Genomic DNA, 19819 nt, shown 5'->3' with positions numbered 1-19819 from the left:
GGCGCGGGTCACCTCACAGCCCTCTGTAGACCCTACTGTGATGGTCAGGCATCACACCTTTACATGCCTGGAGCCACCTTCCCTTGTGTGGTACAAAGCTGAGGCCCCTCGCCTTTACATCCATCCCCTCTAGAGCTTCCCAGGGACCCCGTGAGAGGCCGGGCTATGGGGGGGAGGGAGGAAGTGAGGCCCAGCAGAGGGGTCCCACCCCCTCCTTTCCCAGGGGAGGAGCCAGGACAGAGAAGAGAAGGGGCCCCCCACCCCCATATACTCATCCTCAGCAGGGCCAGGGATGAAGGCCACCCTTGGAGAAAGGTGGAGCTGGAGTGCCCCATCCCCCCATGAACCAGCTGGGCAGGGGAAGGGGAGACTGTGTGGGGCCACATGGGGCCGGGGGTGGGGGCAGCACCTGGAGTCCCCGGTGAGCGGGTAGTAGGGGGCCTCCTCGATGGAGCTGGCATTGGAGTAAGCCAGAGTGGAGCAATAGTTGAGGCCCCTGAAGAGGGGTCTGCAGTCGGACCAGGATTTCCTGTTCTCGATCAAGGGCGGGATCACCTTGGAGTATGTAGTGGTGGAGACTAGGTGGAGGGTGTTACTGCAAGAGGGACAGTGGCTGGTTAGCTGTGGACCCCTCTCACAAGCCCAAGGCCGAGGACTGGGTCCTCACCCTCCCAGCTGGCCTGGGGTCTTAGGGCGTCTCCTCACAGGGTTTGCCGCCTTGAACCCCGACTCAGGCAGACCCAGCTCCTCCCTCCCTCCCTCCCTGCAGAGAGTAGAGAGGGAGGTGAGCAGACTTCAGGGCCCCCCTGCATCTGCCAGGAGGGCAGGGCCACGGATCTGGACTCACATCTCTGGGGGCCTGCCACTGGGCACTGCAGCCCAGACTGGGTGACCTACCTGGCTTTGAAGAGCTTGACCCGGTTCTTGGGAGCGGGGATGGCAAACTTGAGTTGGCCCTTGGTCAGAGCCACGCGAGCCTCCAGGCCAGATTCATGGTAGAGGTTGGAGTTCATCTGGACCCCACTCCAGGCAAAGTCTGGGACGATGACCCCGAGGTGGGTCACAAACTCCACAGACACTGAGGGCTTGGCCACCAGCTCTGCCTGCCTCTGGCGGGGAGAGAGAGAAGACGGGAGCAGGTTCTACCTCAGTCCGGACCCTCTGCAGCCTCCTCAGGCCTCCCAGGAGGCCTCTGGTCCCTGCTGGTACTGGTGCAGAGGGCAGGGGCTTGGCTGTGATGCCTTTGGAGAGGCAGCCACCTCCAGGACCCTGTGAGTCTATGATGCCCTTACAGAAAGACCCTGAGGCTTATCCCAGCCCCTACCTCAAACCTCAGCTAATCAGAGGATCTCTGTTCTTAGGGGCGCCCGACCTCCAGGTCCCCAAAGCTTCCCCTGCCCCTGTGAGCCTGCCTTGGCTGTGGAATCCTGGGTGAGAGCTCACAGCTTGTCCACCCTTAGCCGAGTGGACAAGGAGCCATGCCTTCTCTCTCCTAGCAAGGATGCCCAAGCCTCTCAGGGACTCACCTTCTCCTTCCTTCTGCCCTCTCGAGGCCCTGCACGTGCACCCCACACCAGGACTCACATTAGCCACTTGTAGCTTCATCCCAGCCATGACTCCAGGGGTGACCAGGCCAGATGTGGACAGCTGGAGCGGCAGCCCGACTCCGGTGGGGAATTCAATGGTGTTTTCCATGAAGATATAGTGAACAAAGAGGTCATTCTTGGAGCCTTTGGTGAGGGCCTCAGCAATCTGGGGGTACACCAAGAAGCCAAGTAAGTGGGGTGCACAGTAAGTGACCAGGAGGCTCCCAGCTCCCTCTCGTGACCTGAGTGCCAGGCACAACGGCGCCCTCCAGGCATCTGCCAACCGCCAGGAAGCTCATGGGGAACAGCAAACACATCCTGGCCATTCTGAATGCCCCATCTTTTCTGGAGGCTCCCGAAGACTGCTCAGGTGCCTGGGGTGTCTGGCACGTGGTGTCTTTTGGGTTGGGACAGCTCAGTGCCAAGAGCCCCAGGCCTGGAGTTAGGAAGACCTGAGTTCAAATCCAGTCTCAGACACTGACCTTGGTCAACTCACTTAACTGCTGCCTACCTCAGTTTCTTCAACTGCAAAATGGAGATAATAATAGCACCTCCCTCCCAGAGTGGGTATAAGGATCAAATGAAATGGGAATTGTGAAGTGCTTAGCCTGGCACACAGTAGGTGCTATGTAAATGCTATCATCATTATCAGTCATTGGATGGTGTTTACTCAAAGCATGTTTCATGACCCAAAGTCCCTCTCAGAAACTGAGTAATGTCAGTCCGTGTCCCTCCTCCTCCTCTTCTTCACCTCCTTCTCCCCTCACCTCCTCCTCCTCTTCCTCACCTCCTTCTCCCCTCACCTCCTCCTCTTCCTCACCTTCTCCTTGCTTCACCTCCTCCTCCTCCATACCTCTTCCTCCTCCTCACCTCCCCTTGACTCCTCCTCCTCCTCTTCCTCACCTCTTCCTCCCCTCGCCTCCTCTTCCTCCCCTCACCTCCTCCTCCTCCTTGCCTCCTGCCTCCCTGGCTTCCTCCAACCTTTGGCATGAAGCCTTTCCCATGGCCCTCCATGCTAGCACCTTCCCTCGGGGGTCACCTCCAGTGTTCCCTGCCTCCAGCTGGACCGCACAGGGTTGTTTGCATGTTGTCTCCCCAACTAGACTGGGAGCCCCTCGAGGACAGACGCTGACATACAGCAGGTGCTTAATAAATGCTTATTGACCGCCCCACTGACGGGTGTTTTGCCACATGCTTTTATGCTCTGGGTGAGTTTTTGTCTTTTAAACCCCGTAATAATAATAATAACTATGAAAGGCAGTGCAGGACTGTGGGACAAGGCGGGAGCCTTGGGGTCCAGAAGAGCCAGGTTCGAGCCTTGCCTCTGACACCGACCAGTGTCAGCCCCCTAAGAATATCAGTTATGGATGAGGTGTCCAGGGATCAGGCCACCCTCTGTGCCTGGGTCCTCAGCACCTCCAGCAGAATGGGCTAAAGGGGCCTAATAAATGATTGCTGGTTTATTGAGTGTTCTCAGACTGCGCCCTCACCAGGGATGCACGTGCGCGCACGCGCGCACACACACGTAGCGGCCTCTTTCTCATCTCTGCTGGCCAGCGCCCTTGGCTGCCTTAAGGCCCAACTCAGGAGCCTCCTCCTCCCAGAAGCCTCTGGGATTGCCTCCAGATCTGTAAAAGCCCTCCCTAACCCTAACCCTCCTCAGACCTTCCTAGATCCCTTCCCTCTCTCCTCTGGCCCATCCCTCTTGGGGCAGTCCTCTTCAGGGGGGACAGCTTGCTTTCCACCCTCGTGTCCCAGAAGACTGTAAACTCCTGAGGACAGAGACAACAGCACCTTCAGGCACCTCAAAAAGATGGACACCTGCTGGCTGCAGACTGGGGCCCAGACCCAGGTGTGGTGGCCCTCAGAGGGAGCACCGGCCCAGGCCTCAGCTCGGGCTCTCCGTGCACCCACCCCCTGTCAGTGACAGCCCCCAGGTCAGAGCAGCAGGCCGCCAGGGCCCAGGCACTCACCAGCTGAGGAAGGTCCCGCAAGGACTTCACCATCCTGAGCAGCGCCGTGCCCAAGACCTGGAAGTCCTCCAGCCTGACATAGCCCAGCTCCTCGCCCAGAACGCGCAGGTAAGCCTGGGCCTCGGGGGCTTCCCTGGACCCCAAATCTTTGATAAGCTTCTGAAAACTGAGCATGAGTCCATTCACCATATCCTGCAGATTTAGGAGAAAGAAGACAGAGGCCGATGACCATAGGTCCCTGTCCAGCCGATGACGACGGGATGCCAACACCCCTTTGACTGCAGAACCAGGCAATGGTCAGAGCTGAGGTGGGGGAGAGGGGAGGCCCAGAGAGAACCAGAGGTCGAGGGATCTAAGCATCTGTGGAAGAAACTCAGGGGAAACAGGAGCGTGGCCTCAGGTTTCCTAGGGCTGGGGGCAAGATGCAAAGAGGAAGATCGAGCCTGGGGGTCTCTGAAGTAAATCCTTCCTGACAGAGCTGCCCCTTCCTGAGGTGTATGAGGAAAACCTGGATGGCCACAGGTTGGATAAACTGCAGGGGGCCTTCCTGGCCAGGGATGGTCAGATGTGGCCCTTTCTGGCTCCCAGATTCCACAGTACAGGAGAGCAAAGCAGAGCCCCAGGCTGACCTGCTCACAACCCTGCAGCCACAGTGGGCAGGGCCCCCCGCAGGAAGGAGCTTCCTGGGTACCCCAGGGACCTTCCTAAAGCAGAGGGGAAATGAATTTTATTTTTCTTCTTCTTACACCAACTGGGAATTAGTAAAGAAAATGACCCAGCGTCCCTTCAGAGAGAAGTGTCAATGACATCGAGAGCTGGGAAAGAGTTCTAGTGTGTGACTGAGGCAGGGCCGGGGTCTGAGCACCTGATCCCTCTTCTCTTCCTTGGTGTAGCCAAAGTGGTCCACTAAGACCTTCGAGACTGGGTCAGGAACTCGGCTGTCCACCCAGTACAAGGCTTTGGTTGCGCTGTCGGGGAAGAAGCCCTGCTTTCCAAAGAGTGCCTCCAGGGTGGGCTCGTAGCCTTTCCCCTCCAGGCCGACCTAAGGAGAGAAGAAACAGTCAGCATGCAGCCGCTTGCTCCCCTAGGAGAGATACCCCAAAAAGTGCTCGCTTCTGGGGAGCCGTAAAGGCAGGAGGCCCCTACGAGATGGGGTGCCTCCCAGCCCCACCAAGAGCTAGCTCCCTGGGACAGGTCGCCATCTCCTGCCCTTGCCTGTCCCAAGAACCCGCGTAGGAAGGGGGCCTCCCTTCCCTGGGTCTGGCTTGGCTGGTGCCAAAGTTCTCTGCCTAGAGATGAGCTCCTGAGGGCAGCCAAGGGGGAGAAGGAGGCTCCCCATCCCCACTCATTTCCCTGGGGTGCCTGACCAAGACATTCTGCCTGTGGAGGCTGGGCAGCAGGCTGTGCATGACGCACCTCGAAGAGGTCAGTGGGATGGAAGCCAAAGACAGAAAGCGTGGTTTTCAGCATGGTCTCCTTAGGCAGGTAATTGTGGGGGTCAAACAGAAGGTTCCCTTCTACCTTGGCAGAGAAGGGACCGAAGAGGGGGATAGAAAAAGCCTTGGAGAACTGATAGTTCTGAGAAAACCTCCTGAAGTCCATGGCTGTGGGGAGCTGGGAGTTCTGGAGAGCCTCTTTCACCAGGCTTCTGAGGCTGTAAAGAAAATTAGGGTTCACGGGAATGCCCCAAGGCACTGCAGCTCCCAGGCGGGCTTGGTGTTCTGACACAGACCTGAACCGTCATCCCCACCTTCTCCAATACAACCCCTCCTCTGATAGCGCCACCCCTGGGGGCAGATCCCCATTCCCTGGCCCCCTCCTCTGACAATGGCCTGGTTCCCCCCCCATAGCACCACCCCCAGGGACAGGCCCCTAATCCCTGGCCCCCTCCTCTGCCCCAACCCGGGGGCAGGCCCTCATCACCTCGCACCTGGAGCGTCTGCCTGCCTCAGATCTCCCCCACTCCAGTGCATTCTCCACTCAGCCACTAAAGAGATTTTCCTAAAGTGCAGGTCTGACTGTGTCACCCTCTACTCAGTAACATCTTGTGGCTCCCCATCACCTCCAGGACCAAACACCAAATGCTCTATTGGTCCTTCAAGGCCCCTTCGTAGCCTGGCCCCCTCCCCCGACCCCTCCACATCCTCAATGACAGCAGCCCTCAGGCTGTTCCGCACCAGGGCCCTCTCCCTCCCGTCTCCTGCTTTCCTCTCAGACTTGGCTCAAAGCCCTCCTTGGCAAGATGCTTTTCCTGGTGGGTCCTCACCCCTGCCACCTGTCCCAGCCCCTGAGACCAGCCCAGCCCGTGTCTGTCCCCGGTGCTCCCAGGCTGTCCCCCTAGGGCAGGGGCTGTGTCTGCTGGCCCCTTGGTCCCTTCCTGCCCCCCAAGGCCCGCAGAGGGGATGGAGGGTGGAGCCGGTGTGGCAGTGACCAGGGTGTCCCCACGGGGGTGGTGGCTGTTTCCTCTTCCTTACTCTTGTACACTCGGGTCCTCAGAGACCAGGATGTTGGCGATGTGAGATGCCACGAAGCTCCTCACTTGCTCGTTCTTCTCAGTCTGCAGGGTGGGGATCACGTGGTGGACGGCGTGGCGGGTGGGCTGCCTCATCAGCAGGAGGTAGGCGGCCAGCCGCTTCTCTTCGGGGGAGGCGCTGTCCAGGAAGGTCTGGAGAAGGACGCTGTGCACCTGCAGGCCAAAGAGAAGGCACAGAGCGCTGGTGTCATTGCGGGGTGCTTGTCTTGTCCCAGGCTGGCCAGCCAGATGGCCTGGGCTCACCCCAAGTCCCGGGCCTCAATTTCCCCCTCTGTCAAATGAGCCCAATCAGACAGGAGCCCTTAGCCTCCTCAGGTGGGTGTGAGGAGAGCATTGTTTGAAGCAGACTGCCACAAAGATGGGTTGTGCTCCTTACACCAGGGGGAGAATGATAAGCGCTAACCTTTATGAGGCCCTACTATGTGCCGGGCCCTCTGCTAAGCACTTTACAGTGTTATCTCGTTTGAGCCTCCCAACAGTCCAGGGGGCAGGTGCTGTTATCACCCCTACTTCATAGGGGAGGAAACCGAGGCAATCAGAGGTTAAGTGACTTGCCCAGGATCAAACACAGCTAGGAAGTCTAGGGCTGGATTTGAATTCAGGTTTCCTGTATCTAGGCCCAAGTTCAGGCAGCTGGGCCTAGCACCCCACCCTCCCCCAATGCTCTGCCCAGAGTCCAGCCCAGGCCCAAGCCCACAGGGGGCACTCAGGAAATTCTTGTGCTGTGGAACTGAGAGGACCCAAAGGTCACTCACTGCATTTCCCCTTTGGTCATCAAGAAAATAGCCTTTGTTTCAAGTCTGCTTTGCTATGAACGACACGGTGAGAATAGAGAATAGATGGGGAGGGTCAGGGGCTTCTTGGGCACAGCGGGCACCTGGCCTCCACATGCTGGGGAGCCTGCCCAGGGTCTGGGCTGGGCCAGGGGGCCACTCCAGGCCTCCCCCATCATGGGATGGAGGAAGCCCCGGGCTGGACTGCGCTGCAGAAATGCCCACTGAGTGGGGACGGCAGGCCTAGGAGCAGCCCCTGGGGCCCTCAGACCCCCAGGCCAGCCATCTGCCGAGGACTCACCTCCTCGGTCAGCTCCATCTTCCGGAGGGCCTGGATCGCAGCTTTCTGCACGGAGAGGGAGGGCGTGGGACTCTGGATGCATTTCAGAAGGGAAGCCTTCAGCTGTGGACTCACCTCCTCCAAGGTTCTGCCCATGTTGCCGATGACCTGCCCGGAGAAGAAGGAGAGGGCCTCCCATTAGAGGAAGGCAGGAGAGAATGAGGCCGGCCAACGGGGCACTGCTTAGCGGGTCTCCAGTACCCTGAGGGTGAGGTAGGTAGCTTCCTCACTGCCCGAACACTCATTCCCAAGCTGGGAGATTAGGTAGTCAGCGACCTCCTTCAGCTGCTGTGACACCGTCTCCGTCTGTCGGTGGAATCTGGGGGGCAGAGAGCAGAGTTAGCAGGGACTTGAAGACCCTGGTCACGAGCGCTGCATTTCTCTGAGACTCAGTTTCCTCCCTTGTCACGTGGCTCAATGCCAGCCATGGTGCCCACCTCACAGGGTGTTGGGAAGAGGAGGCTTTACACGTCTCCGAATACCTTGCAAAGCTGAGCTGTGTGAGCCCAGGGGCCGTTCTCAAGCCCCTGACCCACCCCCAGGAACAGGGGGCACTCACTTGTTCACCACATGGCTCAGGGCATAGAGAGTGATGCGGCTTGGCCGTTCCTGGGCCACTCTGAAGATCTCCCGCAGCCTCTGGGCGGAGGGGTTGGGAATCAGCGCCATGATGTAGGAGGCTGCCTCAATCACCAAAGGGTTGACTTTCTCAGTTTTCAGCCAGTGCAGGATGTGTGAGTAGCACTGGGGCTGTCCACACTGCACCAGGGCCTGCAGGGCAAGGGGGCTGGGGAGACAAGAGGACACAGGGTCTGACTCATCCATCCTCTGTGACCCCTCTGGCCCGACAGGATCATGTACCTACAGGGCCTCCAGACACGTCCAGCCTTTGCCCGTCGGTGGGCCTGGAAAACCTTCATCTCCCTCTCCGTCCACCCCTCTACAGCCCAGCCTGGATGCCTGCTGGCCTGGGCTGTCTCCCCAGTGCCTCCTCCCAGGGAGGCCCTTCCCTCTTGACCCCTCTCTCATGCACATAACATGGAATGCTGTATGCCTGAGCTCTCTGAACTGGGGTCTTGTCCCCCAGAAGACTGGAAGCCCCCTGAAGTCAGAGGCTTCATCTGAGCTAAACTCTGGAAGTTCCTCAGGGCTTAGCCCACAGTTCTGTATCTTGGCCCTGCTGGGCAGATGCACCTGGCTCCTTGGGCCATGGCCACTGAAAATCTCATTCCTTCCTCTGGACATTTTGGCCTCTTTGCCCAGCTCTTCCTCCCTGGGAAGTCCTTTCTGGCCTGTCAGCCAAATCCTTCCCACCCCTTACAGGTCCTGCTCAAATCCTGCTTCCTTCATGGAACTCTCCCTGACCACCCAGTGCAGTGATCGCCCCCATGCCTAAGATTTCCCTGACCCCCCAATCTAGGATCACCCCCATACCTAAGCCTTTGCTGACCCCCCAGTACACTGATCACCCCCATACCTAAGCCTTCCCTGACCCCCAAATCCAGTGATCACCCCCATACCCAAGACTTCCCTGACCCCAGTGCAGTAATCATCCCCATACCTAAGCCTTTGCTGACCCCCCAGTACACTGATCACCCCCATACCTAAGCCGTCCCTGACCCCCCAATCCAGTGATCACCCCCATACCCAAGCCTTCCCTGACCCCAGTATAGCGATCACCCCCATACCTAAGCCTTCCCTGACCCCAATCCAGGGATCACCCCCATACCTAAGCCTTCCCTGACCCCAGTGCAGTGATTACCCCCATACCTAAGCCTTCCTTGGCCCCCCAATCCAGTGATTACCCCCATACCTAAGCCTTCCCTGACCCCCCAATCAAGGAATCACCCCCACACCTAAGCCTTCCCTGACCCCAATCCAGGGATCACCCCCATACCTAAGCCTTCCCTGACCCCCCAGTGCACTGATCACCTCTACACCTAAGCCTTCCCTGACCCCCCAATCCAGGAATCACCCCCCACACCCAAGCCTTCCCTGACCCCAGTGCAGCGATCACCCTCCCCTCAGTCCCCAGGGCCCGTTGGCTCATGTGCCATTGTTGCATGCTCAGGTCTAGGCTGTCTGGTGCCAGGGATGCCCTCAAGGACATGGGCTGTGCCTGCTTCCCATTCTAGCAGGGCCAAGCCAAGGTTGGCACAGACGATGCTCCCTATGGCCGCCTCTGGAGTACCAATTCTGAGATCGTAGGCAGGTCTCAGTGTATGTGTAGGTGTCTCCTTAAGCATTGTAAGCTCCCTGAAGGCAAGGCTGTGTCCTCACAGCAGCAGAAGGGATCTCAAAGGACATCTATGATAAACTATGCCCAGCTGAAGAGCCCCCTCTTTGACCTCTCTGACAAGCAGTCCTCCAGCCTGAGAGGGAGCTTGCCCCTTCTATGCTAGGACAGCTCAGATTGTTAGAAAAAACCTCCTGTCCTCCAGCCCTCTCTGCCTTATCCCCTGGGGCCACGCACAAGGCAAATCCCTCTTGCACAAATACTTCAACAGTCCCTGCCCTGGCCCCCAGTCTTCACCTTTGCTGGCTAAATACCAGCCACCCCTTCCCTTCATCTGTGCCCGCTTGGCGTAAACCCCAGGCCCTGCCCCAGCCTGGTTCCCCTCCAGCTCCCCAGCCCCTCCATGGCCTTTCTCATCCACTACGTGCTATCTGAAGAATCACTCTCTGGTTTTGAGTCTATCTGGCTGTCTGTAACCTAGCCCTTATCCCTTCAGATGAAATGGGGGCCTTGGGCTGTCCATCTGTGTCCTGCGCCCAGCTCCAAGGCATTCGCAAGGCTTGCTGCTGGCCAGTACAGAGTCCCCTCTGGATTTCACAGTCAGACCCATCCCTCCTTCTCTCTGGCCCCTCCCAGGCCTGTCCCTCACCTGCTCCAGCCTCCCAGGCCTGGTGCCCCTGGTGACGTTACCTCGAGACTTCCAGAAGCTTGGGCCACAGGGAAGTGAAGGCCTCTTCATTGAGGGCCCTCAGGCCAGTAACCAGCCTGCTGAAGAGCTTGGCTCGATGCTCATTCTGCTCCAAGGCTGACAGCTTCTGCAGCTCCTCAAGGGTCTTCAGAACCACCTCCCCTCCCTCCTTGGTGGGGGCTGTAGCCTCTGCACTCTCCAAGGTAAGGCCTCTCTTCTCAAGAGCACCTGGAAGGGGGAAGAGACGTGTCCAGGATCTCAGGACTGGAAGGAGCCCCCAAGGCTAAGGACCCACCTCCCTCCACCAATGCTTCGGCATGGAGTCACCAGTTGGCCCTTTCTGGTCACAGAGGGTTCACTGCCTCCAGGGTCCATCCACTGCTTTGTCAGTGGATTGGGCTGAAATTCAATCCCCCTGCCACTCATTCCCCATTGGGTAGGTCCCTGACTCTAGGGATCCTAATCCATACACTCCTAATCTATAACAAGAGGATCTCTATAGACCCCCCAGCTCTGAACTCTGAGGCCCCATCATCACTTATGCTGGCTAGCAGAGGGGGAGGGCAGGCCCCTGATGGGACCAGGACTGGGTCACTCACACCCAGCGCCCCTTTCAGTCTCTTGTGCCCACTCTCAGTGCTGCCAGAGTCTACCCCATCCACAAAGTTTGCTGCTGGGAACAGCCTTCAATGACTGGACGTGATCCAGCAGAGACACACAGACCAGAAGGATGCCAAGCACCTGCAAGAGGGGCATCCAGAACCCAACGCCCTGACTCCAGAACCTGGGCTTTCCCCACTGCCCTGCTCCGCCGCTGCCAGCCTTCCATGGAAACACAGCCCACCTTCATCAAAGAAGCGGCTATTGATCTTGGGGGTGTCTTCAAGTTTCAGGGTCTGTGTGATATGGGCCATCATGCCATACTGATTCCTGGAATGCAGAACACAGCAGCTCTGTATGCCTTCTGTCACCACCTCTCCAAATGCTGCCCGTCTGTCCTTCTTGGCCGGCTCCAGTCAGGCTTCCTCCAGGAGGCCTGCCCCAACCTCCTGACCCACCCCAGTTTCTAAGCACTGCCTGTCTGTCCCCTTCACTGGGCCTTACGGTGTTTAGGGCTCTGGTTGGTACCCTCAGCCAGACTTTGGCCTTGCCTGGTCACCACCCACCCAGGCAGGGGACTAACACAGGCCTCCCCGTGGATGCCTGCTGATAGCCAATCCCACAGCTCAGGCAGGGCCTCCTTCCTCCTCTACAAGCTCCCAGGACCCTCTCCTCTAGGACAAACTCTGTCTCTGCTTCAGGCCCCATTGGGCTCAGTGAGGCCCTAGCATAGTCTGGACAGTCTTGTTCTCCTGGGCTTCCTGCCCCATCACTGCCCAAGCCAGGGCTGGGCACACAGTGAAAGCCAGGAGACAGTAGGACCTGCTGGCCTGCTGGCCAGGGAAGCATACTTGTAGGAGAAGGGCAGAAAGAGGTGCTGCTCCTTGCAGACGGCTTCCAGCACGTGCTTCTTCCGAGGGTCCAGAGTGTACGCACACTCCTGTTGGCTGCTGAGCAGCTTTGACAAGGGGCCACCCTGGAAATGAGAATCGGGAAGGACATCCACTCTGAGGCCGAGCCATGGCCTGACCCACCCTTCTCAGCTCCAGCACCAGCCCCTTCCCTTCCATGTGTGCAGGGGCCGACAAAGGGGAGAGATCTGAGCCCAGCCAGATCAGGATGCCTGCTTGCTGTAGATGAAGATTTCCCCCGACAGATGCTGGCACCCTTATCTCCTGACTTCTCTGACTTTGAAGAATCCTTGCTACTCTTCTGACCTGAGCAGCCTCACACCTGCTATCATCATCTTCATCATCACCACCATCATCATCACCATCATCACCACATCATCTTCATCACCATCATCATCACCATCACCATCATCATCACCACCATCACCATCATCTTCATCATCACCACATCATCATCATCTTCATCATCACCACCATCATCATCACCATCATCATCATCACCATCATCACCACCATCATCATCACCATCATCACCACATCATCTTCATCATCATCACCACATCATCTTCATCATCATCACCATCATCACCATCACTATCATCTTCATCATCACCACCATCATCATCATCACCATCACCATCATCATCATCATCATCACCACCATCATCATCACCACCATCATCATCATCACCATCATCATTATCTTCATCATCATTATCATCATTATTGTTATTTTCTATTTCAAGCCAGGGCACCTTGTCTTTCCAGCCAGACTGGCAGGGCCAGCCTCTGGGATTCCCCTAGCCCAGGCCAGCTCAGCAGCCCCAGGATGCACTGTTGGGCACAGTCAGACCACTGCTCCACAAAGGCTTCTTGAATTCATGAGCCTGTTTCAGGCAGCCAATCAATCGCTATGCTTTGATCAAGGACCTTCTCCTTTGCACTTTCTTGGGACACAGAAGAAGCTTGGCCACTGCCTTAGCCTGAGGACCACACCTTGCCTCAGCCCCACTGCTGTAGCCTGAGGACTTTGGCCTTCCTGTTCTGTGTTGTCTACCCCAGTTACCTCCTTACAAGAAGGGATCTTCTCAATATTTCTATATTTTTATCTGCAAACATTGCAGTCAATGCTTACTACTTCATTCATTCCTTTGTTCACTCATTCATTTCTTCATTCATTCACTCCTTCCTTCCTCATTTATTTGCTCATTCAGACTACGTGCTGGATATGGCTAGGCCATAGGAAACAAAGCTAGGAATGAAGCAGCCTCTGCCCTCTGGGAATTTACATTCTTTATGGGAAACTACAAAGACACAGAGCAATAGAACCCCAGGTAGACTCAACAGCAGGAGAATAAGCCCGTGGCCAAGAGGTCAGCGTGAAGGTTGGCTGCCCTTTCCCAGCCAAGGGACAACATCCCTAGGGGGGCACACCCAGGCTCCTGCTGCCTGAGGCCCAGACAGATGTTTATAGAGAATCAATGCTCAGAAATGGGTCGAGAAGGGGAGAGTCGATTCCCAAGACCAGGTTGATGAAGTCCCGAGGACTCTGGGCTGCAGACAGAATGGCCCTGGTGCTGGGTCTGGGTCAGTGGCTCAGGCTCATGAGAGGGTGTGTGTGTGTGTGTGTGTGTGTGTGTGTGTGGCACTGAAGGAGAGGCTCAGTTACAGCCTCTCTGCTGGAGGGTGGGGTCAGCCTCCTCCTTGAGACCCAGACATGGCTGCCCACCTCCTCTCAGGGCCAGTGGCCATCACTATCCAATGCCTGCAAAGGCCCTGATCCCCATGCCAGAGCCCTGGGCTGGCAGCTGGGCTTCCTTAGTCCCACAGTGCCTGGACCAGTGTCTTCCCCTCTCTGGGCCTCAGGGGCCCTGGTGAGACCCCTCCCTTTATTGACCAGGACTCTGGACCCCAAGGACCTACAAGGACAGGCACTCACCAGGCCTTTGATGAGGGCAATTGGACTAGCAGCCTTACTGATGGGCTTGAATCCATCACATTTTTCCAGGTTTCTGTTGATCAATACTTCAGTTGCAACATTTCCTTTCCTTGCCCGGACTGTGACATCACTGGAGCAGTTCCCGTACACAGTGTCCTGGGCAGGAGAGGAGGAAGAACAGTGGGGGTCAGTGCCCTTGGGGCCCCTGGGGCAGGAGGCTGGCTGTAGGCAGCAGGGGAGCAGCAAAGAGGTGGGAAGCCTTTCCCTGCCCAGGAAGAGGGAGAGGGAGGGGCCAGGCTGGGAGGCGCCCAGGGGCCACAACCTGGGTCAGCATCACAATAAATATTTTCAGAAAATTCTCAGGTTTTGAAATGATTTCAGTTTTTTGGAAATGAGTGCTATTTTAAGGGCGAAGGCTGCCTCCTGAGTCCCAGACCCCTCTCTGCTCTGACTTCGCAGGGTGGGGATGCTCCATCCCTCTGCTCAGAAGGATCTTTGAGGCAGGGCTGTCTGCAGGCCAGGAGGCCGCCCAGCTCCTTCTCTCTCCAGGGTCAGGGTAGTGAGGGGGTAGGTCAGGATTAGGACAAGAGGACACTGTGGCCTGTGGATTGGGAGCCACCAGACACTGGTTTTCTTTCAAATTCCCCATTTGGCTGGGGCAGTAGGGATCCTCCCAGCATGGTGTTAGGCACATGATAGGGCAGATAGGTGGCACATCAAGCAGAGAGCCTAGAGTCGGGAAGACCCGAGTTCAAATCCTGTTCAGTTGTGTGACCTGGGGCAAGTCATTTTCATCTCTGCCTCAGTTTCCTCAACTGTAAAATGGGTCAATTTGAGGTTCCCATGAGGTAAGCTGTAAAGGGCTTGGCAAACCCTGTCCACAAGGTGACCGTTCTGTCAGCTGGCATGCTCACCAGGGCCAGCAGCCGCCGGTCCTCCTCTGTGTCCATGGGCACCAGCAGTGCAGAGACCACGCCTCTCTTGATGTTGAGAATGTGTGTCGGTTCCCCCTTCTCGGGGTACAGGAGCACCTGCTTCCCATCGGGGATGCTGAGCCGGAGCTCATACCTGTCCCAAGGAGAGACAGCCATTGCATTCCTGGGCTCTGCCTCCGCTCCAGCGGAACTCGGAGACTAGTTCCAGTCCTGCCAGTTTCAGTCTTTCCCAGCAGCGCCCCCCCCCTTCCCTCCCTGGGCCTCCTGGGCCTCCAGGTCCTCCGTGGTTCCTAGGCGGAGACTCTGGACACTCGGTCCATCCCCAGTCCCGTGGGGGGACCCCTCCAAGCTGCCAGCTACTGCCAGGACCGGCCCAGCCTGGCCGAAGGGAGCGCAGACTCAGCCCCTCACCTGGACATGGCAGCGGCGAATTCGTCCGAGTTCTTCGTCTTCCTCAGCAGGGCTTTGCCATCCGGGTCGAAGCCGTACACCTCCTTCAGCGTGCATCGGTTCATCTTCAGGATGAAGCTGCACAGCTGGGGGACCTCCAGTTCCACCTGAAAGCAGGGACTCCTGAGTCCCAGACCCCTCTCTGCTCTGACTTCGCAGGGTGGGGATGCTCCATCCCTCTGCTCAGAAGGATCTTTGAGGCAGGGCTGTCTGCAGGCCAGGAGGCCGCCCAGCTCCTTCTCTCTCCAGGGTCAGGGTAGTGAGGGGGTAGGTCAGGATTAGGACAAGAGGACACTGTGGCCTGTGGATTGGGAGCCACCAGACACTGGTTTTCTTTCAAATTCCCCATTTGGCTGGGGCAGTAGGGATCCTCCCAGCATGGTGTTAGGCACATGATAGGGCAGATAGGTGGCGTCTCGGGAGAGCCCCGCCCCCGCCCAGGGCACCTGGCGGGCGGAGGCCGCTCGGGACTCAGAGAGCGCCCCCGGCCCGGCGGCCTCGGTTTCCTCATCTGCACCACGAAGATCCCTGCCTCCCAGAGGGGCCGAAGTGCTGGGGAAATGCCTCCCTGTCCTGCCTTGTTGGGGCTCACAAGCCAATTACAAGCTTTGGTCCCTGCTAGAGCCACACCAAGCCTCCCCAAGGATTGTGGGTGGAGCCTCAAACGTTTGTTGATTGACTGACAGTTACCCCCAAGAATGAGCATGAGACGGTTGGTCCGTTTGGCCCAGCCCGGGAAGATGCCAGGGGCATCTGTGGGAAAGGGAGGCAGAACCCCAAACATCTCCTGAGGGAGCTCCCTGCCCCCCTCCCCCCCGGCTGTAACAAACCCTGCAGTTTGCTCCCCGCTGAGCATTGTCAAAGCCCGGAATCAGGGGCCGGGCCAGGGACGGGGCAGGTGAGGGGGCCTGCTGAGTGGGCTTCACACAAACTCCGCCTCCATCCCTACCTGCCTCCTCCTCCCCAAGACTTGACATTCCCCAGACAACGTCTCGCCCTGTACTCGGCTCCTCCGCTGGAGAGCTCAGCTCGCCCCCACACGTGGTCTCCACTAGCCCACGCCTCTCAGCAGCCTCCTGCACACCTCTGGCTGTGTCCTCTTTCCCCTGCCTTCCTCTGCAGCCTTGCAGGCCTTCAGGTAGGAGGCCCTCCCTGATTGCCCCTGGCCAGAGGTGACCCTTCCTCAGCCAGATTCTCCCACCTGCCAGGGGCCTTTGCTACCTGTTCATTTATCCTTCTTTTCCTTCCTTCCCAGACTGGAAGCTTTGGGAGGGCAGGGCTATCTCATATTTGTCTCTGCCTCCCTCATCGTCCAGGAGACCACTCACTCAGGGTTGGCTAATGGCATCCCAGAGGGGGAGGGAATTTCAAGGTCATGCCTTTCACCCCTCCCTGCCCCCTGCCCAAAGTATCAATCATCCTACCCTAACCTACCACCCCCCAGCTTTCTTTTGAAGACTTCCAGAGACAGGGAACTCAGTGTTCCTCCAGCCCGGTAGGACAGCCATCATGGTAGCTAATGAACAAATAGTTTCAATGGTTTGAATGGTTTTTAAAGCCACAAAAAGCTCAGCACATTCTGAATGCTGCCGGACTCCACCCATATCCTCAGTGTGACTGGCAGAGCTGGACGGAGCTCCTGCCCTGGGCTCCTGCCGGGCTTTGCTGGGAGGGAAGCAGACATAACCCAAGCCCAGGCTGGCCCTTCCAGAGCTCCCAGGGGAGCAGGGAGGGAAGGGGGGGAAGCAGCCAGCTCAGACAGAGGAGGCTCCCGGCTCCAGGGCCCCAGAAAGGTGAGGGACAGTCTCCGCTTAAAAGAAGGGGGAGAGGACCAGGTCTCTGGCCTGTGTCCTTCCTCACAATCCTAACCCAAGCCTTCCAGACTCTAGATTTGCCCTAAAATCTCTGGGACAACAACACCAGCTTCAACAGACCCTTGAGACCCCCCAGAGCTGGCAAGGGGCCTCGAGCAGAGTATACAAAATGCTTCCTCTGTCCGCCCCCCAAATGGCCCCCAGATAGGCTGCCTCAGAGCATCTCCCCCGTCTGCCCCTGCCTCACCCCCACTGCAATGAGACAAAAGGATTCAGGAGAAGCTTTCCTAAACAGGTAACCCTCCAGGCGGGCAGATAGTCAGCACCTCCTGTGTGCCTATCTCTGTGCTAAGAGCTGCAGATACAAAGACTGGCTGATGACTGACTGACAGAAGCCTGGCCCTCCAGGTGGGGAAGCAGCCTGGGCATGCTGGCCTGGAAGTGCCCACTGCCCCTGAGGATGCACCTCCCTCCTGTGTGGGCACAGGGCCCTGCACTGGACCCTGGCCTGGGAGTGCCCACTGCCCCTGAGCATGCTCCTCCCTCCTGTGTGGGCACAGGGCCCTGGGGCACAGAGGCCTCTCCCCTGGCACTCCTGGGGGCTACGGACCTTGCAGTTGATTCTCGTGGCGCTGCGAGAGTCTGCAGTGCCAGCTACACTGTTGGCACTCTCAGCTTCGTAGCTGTATACATATTTTCGGAGGTGCTTGAAGCGGGTAGTATCTCCTGAGAGGAGAAGACAGGTATTAGCAGGGCTCCGAAGGGTGGCTAGTGACCCTGAGGAGCTGGGAGGGCCGGGGGACCCAGACTGGGCTTCCTTCTGCACACTCACTAATGGTACCCTGGTCTCCCAAACTAAATCTTTCTGCTGACAGAAGAGGGAAGAGAGGACTGAATGCTCAGAACATGATATCCCGACGAGCCTTTCTGAGCTTGGGGGAGATCCAGGACTGGTGCGTGCCTGTCCTGGCTGGGCCAGCAGCAGAGTCCTGGGCCCAGGAATCCTTGTGAGCACAGCTCCTCTGTGGGTACGCAGCCCCTCGACCCACAAACCTGCAGACCTCAGTTCCAGGGTGGCTGAGCATGCTGGAGTCGGGCAGCCCAGGAGGGCCTGGCCTCAGGGCCAGTGGCAGGCTATGGGGAGCCGCCTGACCTAGGCAGGGCCCTAGCAAACAGCCTGGCCAACATCTGCCAGTGCCCAAGCGGGACTGACTGCGGGCAGAGGGTCGGTCTGGCCAGCAGGTGGCGCCAGGGCCCTGTCCAAGGAAGGTGACCCTCATTGTTTGACTAAGGCTGGCTGTCCAAAGCCACACTCCAAAGGTCCCTGGGAGCCCCAGGGGTGGGAGGAGGGACAGGATGGGATGAGCAAATAGCCCAGGATAGCCTGGGTGGGGGTTGGGGGGTGGTGGTCTGGCCTTCCCTCAGGAGTGAGGCTGATCAATGATTAATTAGCCCACCCACAGCAGCAACACAGTGTTGACTTTTGAGGACCGATGGGGGAGGGAGCCCCTGGGGCTCAACTTCGGGAGCCCAAGGGAAGAACTAGGGCCCTGAGCCGCTGCCACCCAGGGCTGCCCAAATCCCACGTCTCCACCCCCAGCACCCAGGCTCTGCTGTGACTTACTTGGACAGGTCGGTCTCTGGTTTTCTACCCTCTCCTCTTCTGGAAGGAAAGAAGAGAAATGCGCTATGGGGAATCTGTGGCTGCCACAATAGGACCCTAATTCCATTCCCTGCAGGCTCCCCGCACTTCCCCCAAAGTGCACCAGGCTGGCCTCCCTCATCTTGCCGGTTCTTCAGCATGTCCTCTGGAAGCAGTCTGTTTTCTGGCTGAACTGCACGTGCTGCTCTGCTGTGGGTCCTGGACATCGATGTCCACTGAGGCAGGGCTCCTGCCTGGACACCCACCCCTCCAGCGCTTGGAGCTAAGCTGCCTGCCAGCTTTCAGGGGAGTCCCTGGGGCTCCTTCTCACTCACCCACTGCCACCCTGAGGATTGTTCCCTCCTATTCCTGGGGCCCTACGCCTTAGCAGAAAGGCTCCCCACCTTCAGCATCATCGTTGTGCCGGGGGGCCATAGAGAAGAGAAAACAGTTCATCCCCAACCCACCCACCTAGAAACAGCACACTGAGGCCTTTGACTGGGCTCTTTGGCCTGCAAGCCAAACATCTGGAGGGGTTTCCCTGTGCCCTATTTCTTTCTCCAGATCAGATCCCATAGATTTCTGCTCAGTCCATGGCCCAGCGCCCATGCCCAGGAGCCCAGCGCTTACGAGAAGAGCAGCCGCCCAGGAGCAGCAGCAGGAGAAGAAGGGTGCCCCAGGGACCCATGGCAGCCCGCTGGGGAGGGGGCCTCCTGGGAGCTCCTGTACCCGTCTCTCGAGTCCCTTTCAGCTGGCTGGTGGGCTATTCACTGCCTTCTCCTCCTGCTGGCTCCTTGCTGGCGAAAGTGAGCCCCCTTATTTGGAGCTGCCCTTATATAGCTCTCAGCCGCTGAGCTAACCGGGATAAGAAGTTTACAGAAGATTGCAAAAGGTCCAAAGGGCAGAGTCCTGGGTCCTCCTGCATTTCCACATTAGGCTTGCCTGGGCTAAGGGCCCCAGCAGGAAAGGCAGGGAGGGCAGAGGAGAAAGGAGAGCCACCTGAGGCCAGATTAGGAGGCATTTCTCCGAGGTGACTTCTCTCCTCAAAGGGTTTTCTGAAAGTACTCAGTCCTGGAGAATGAGTCCCTGATCTGAGCCTCAGCCTCAGAGATTTCAGGGCTATGGAAGGGACTTTTAGAGATGGTCCAATCCACAGCTCTTTGTCACAAGCAGAGAAGGAAACTGAGGTCCAGACAGGGAAATGGGCTGCCTTCCTCTAGAGAAAAGGAACAGCTCATTGGAATAAAAAAAAAATTAACCTTCAATCTCTATTCGAATGACTCTGACTGCCTACTGGAAGCAGCTCCAAATACTCCCTCTACAGCTTCCATGTCTCTGTCTCTGTCTCTCTCTGCCTCTCTGTACCTCTCTCTCCCTCCCTCCCTCTCTTTCCCTTCCT

The 19819-nt window shown here is 57.8% G+C and overlaps 1 protein-coding gene across 1 annotated transcript in view; it reads right to left on the bottom strand.

The window, feature by feature from the left end:
- The window catches only part of APOB (apolipoprotein B), a 42271-nt gene extending 23036 nt beyond the window's left edge, over positions 1-19235 (bottom strand). The window contains exons 1-19 of the mRNA XM_020967429.2: positions 19051-19235; positions 18403-18441; positions 17389-17504; positions 14926-15071; positions 14494-14647; positions 13580-13735; positions 11581-11705; positions 10974-11059; positions 10132-10357; positions 7765-7992; positions 7407-7524; positions 7167-7313; positions 6034-6245; positions 4976-5213; positions 4425-4601; positions 3560-3751; positions 1585-1752; positions 898-1109; positions 410-595 (exon numbers count right to left, since the gene is read on the bottom strand). Coding sequence (XP_020823088.1) covers positions 410-595; positions 898-1109; positions 1585-1752; positions 3560-3751; positions 4425-4601; positions 4976-5213; positions 6034-6245; positions 7167-7313; positions 7407-7524; positions 7765-7992; positions 10132-10357; positions 10974-11059; positions 11581-11705; positions 13580-13735; positions 14494-14647; positions 14926-15071; positions 17389-17504; positions 18403-18441; positions 19051-19108 — 2984 coding nt within the window. The 5' untranslated portion in view covers positions 19109-19235. The remainder of the gene's footprint in view (positions 1-409; positions 596-897; positions 1110-1584; positions 1753-3559; positions 3752-4424; positions 4602-4975; positions 5214-6033; positions 6246-7166; positions 7314-7406; positions 7525-7764; positions 7993-10131; positions 10358-10973; positions 11060-11580; positions 11706-13579; positions 13736-14493; positions 14648-14925; positions 15072-17388; positions 17505-18402; positions 18442-19050) is intronic.
- Between the last annotated feature and the right edge of the window lie 584 nt (positions 19236-19819).

Source organism: Phascolarctos cinereus, unplaced genomic scaffold (genome assembly GCF_003287225.1).
Source record: "Phascolarctos cinereus isolate Bilbo 61053 unplaced genomic scaffold, phaCin_HiC Scaffold_2;HRSCAF=192, whole genome shotgun sequence".
Taxonomy (NCBI): domain Eukaryota; kingdom Metazoa; phylum Chordata; class Mammalia; order Diprotodontia; family Phascolarctidae; genus Phascolarctos; species Phascolarctos cinereus.
The sequence above is the reverse complement of the archived record's forward strand: the minus strand, read 5'-3'. Positions and strand labels throughout refer to the sequence as shown.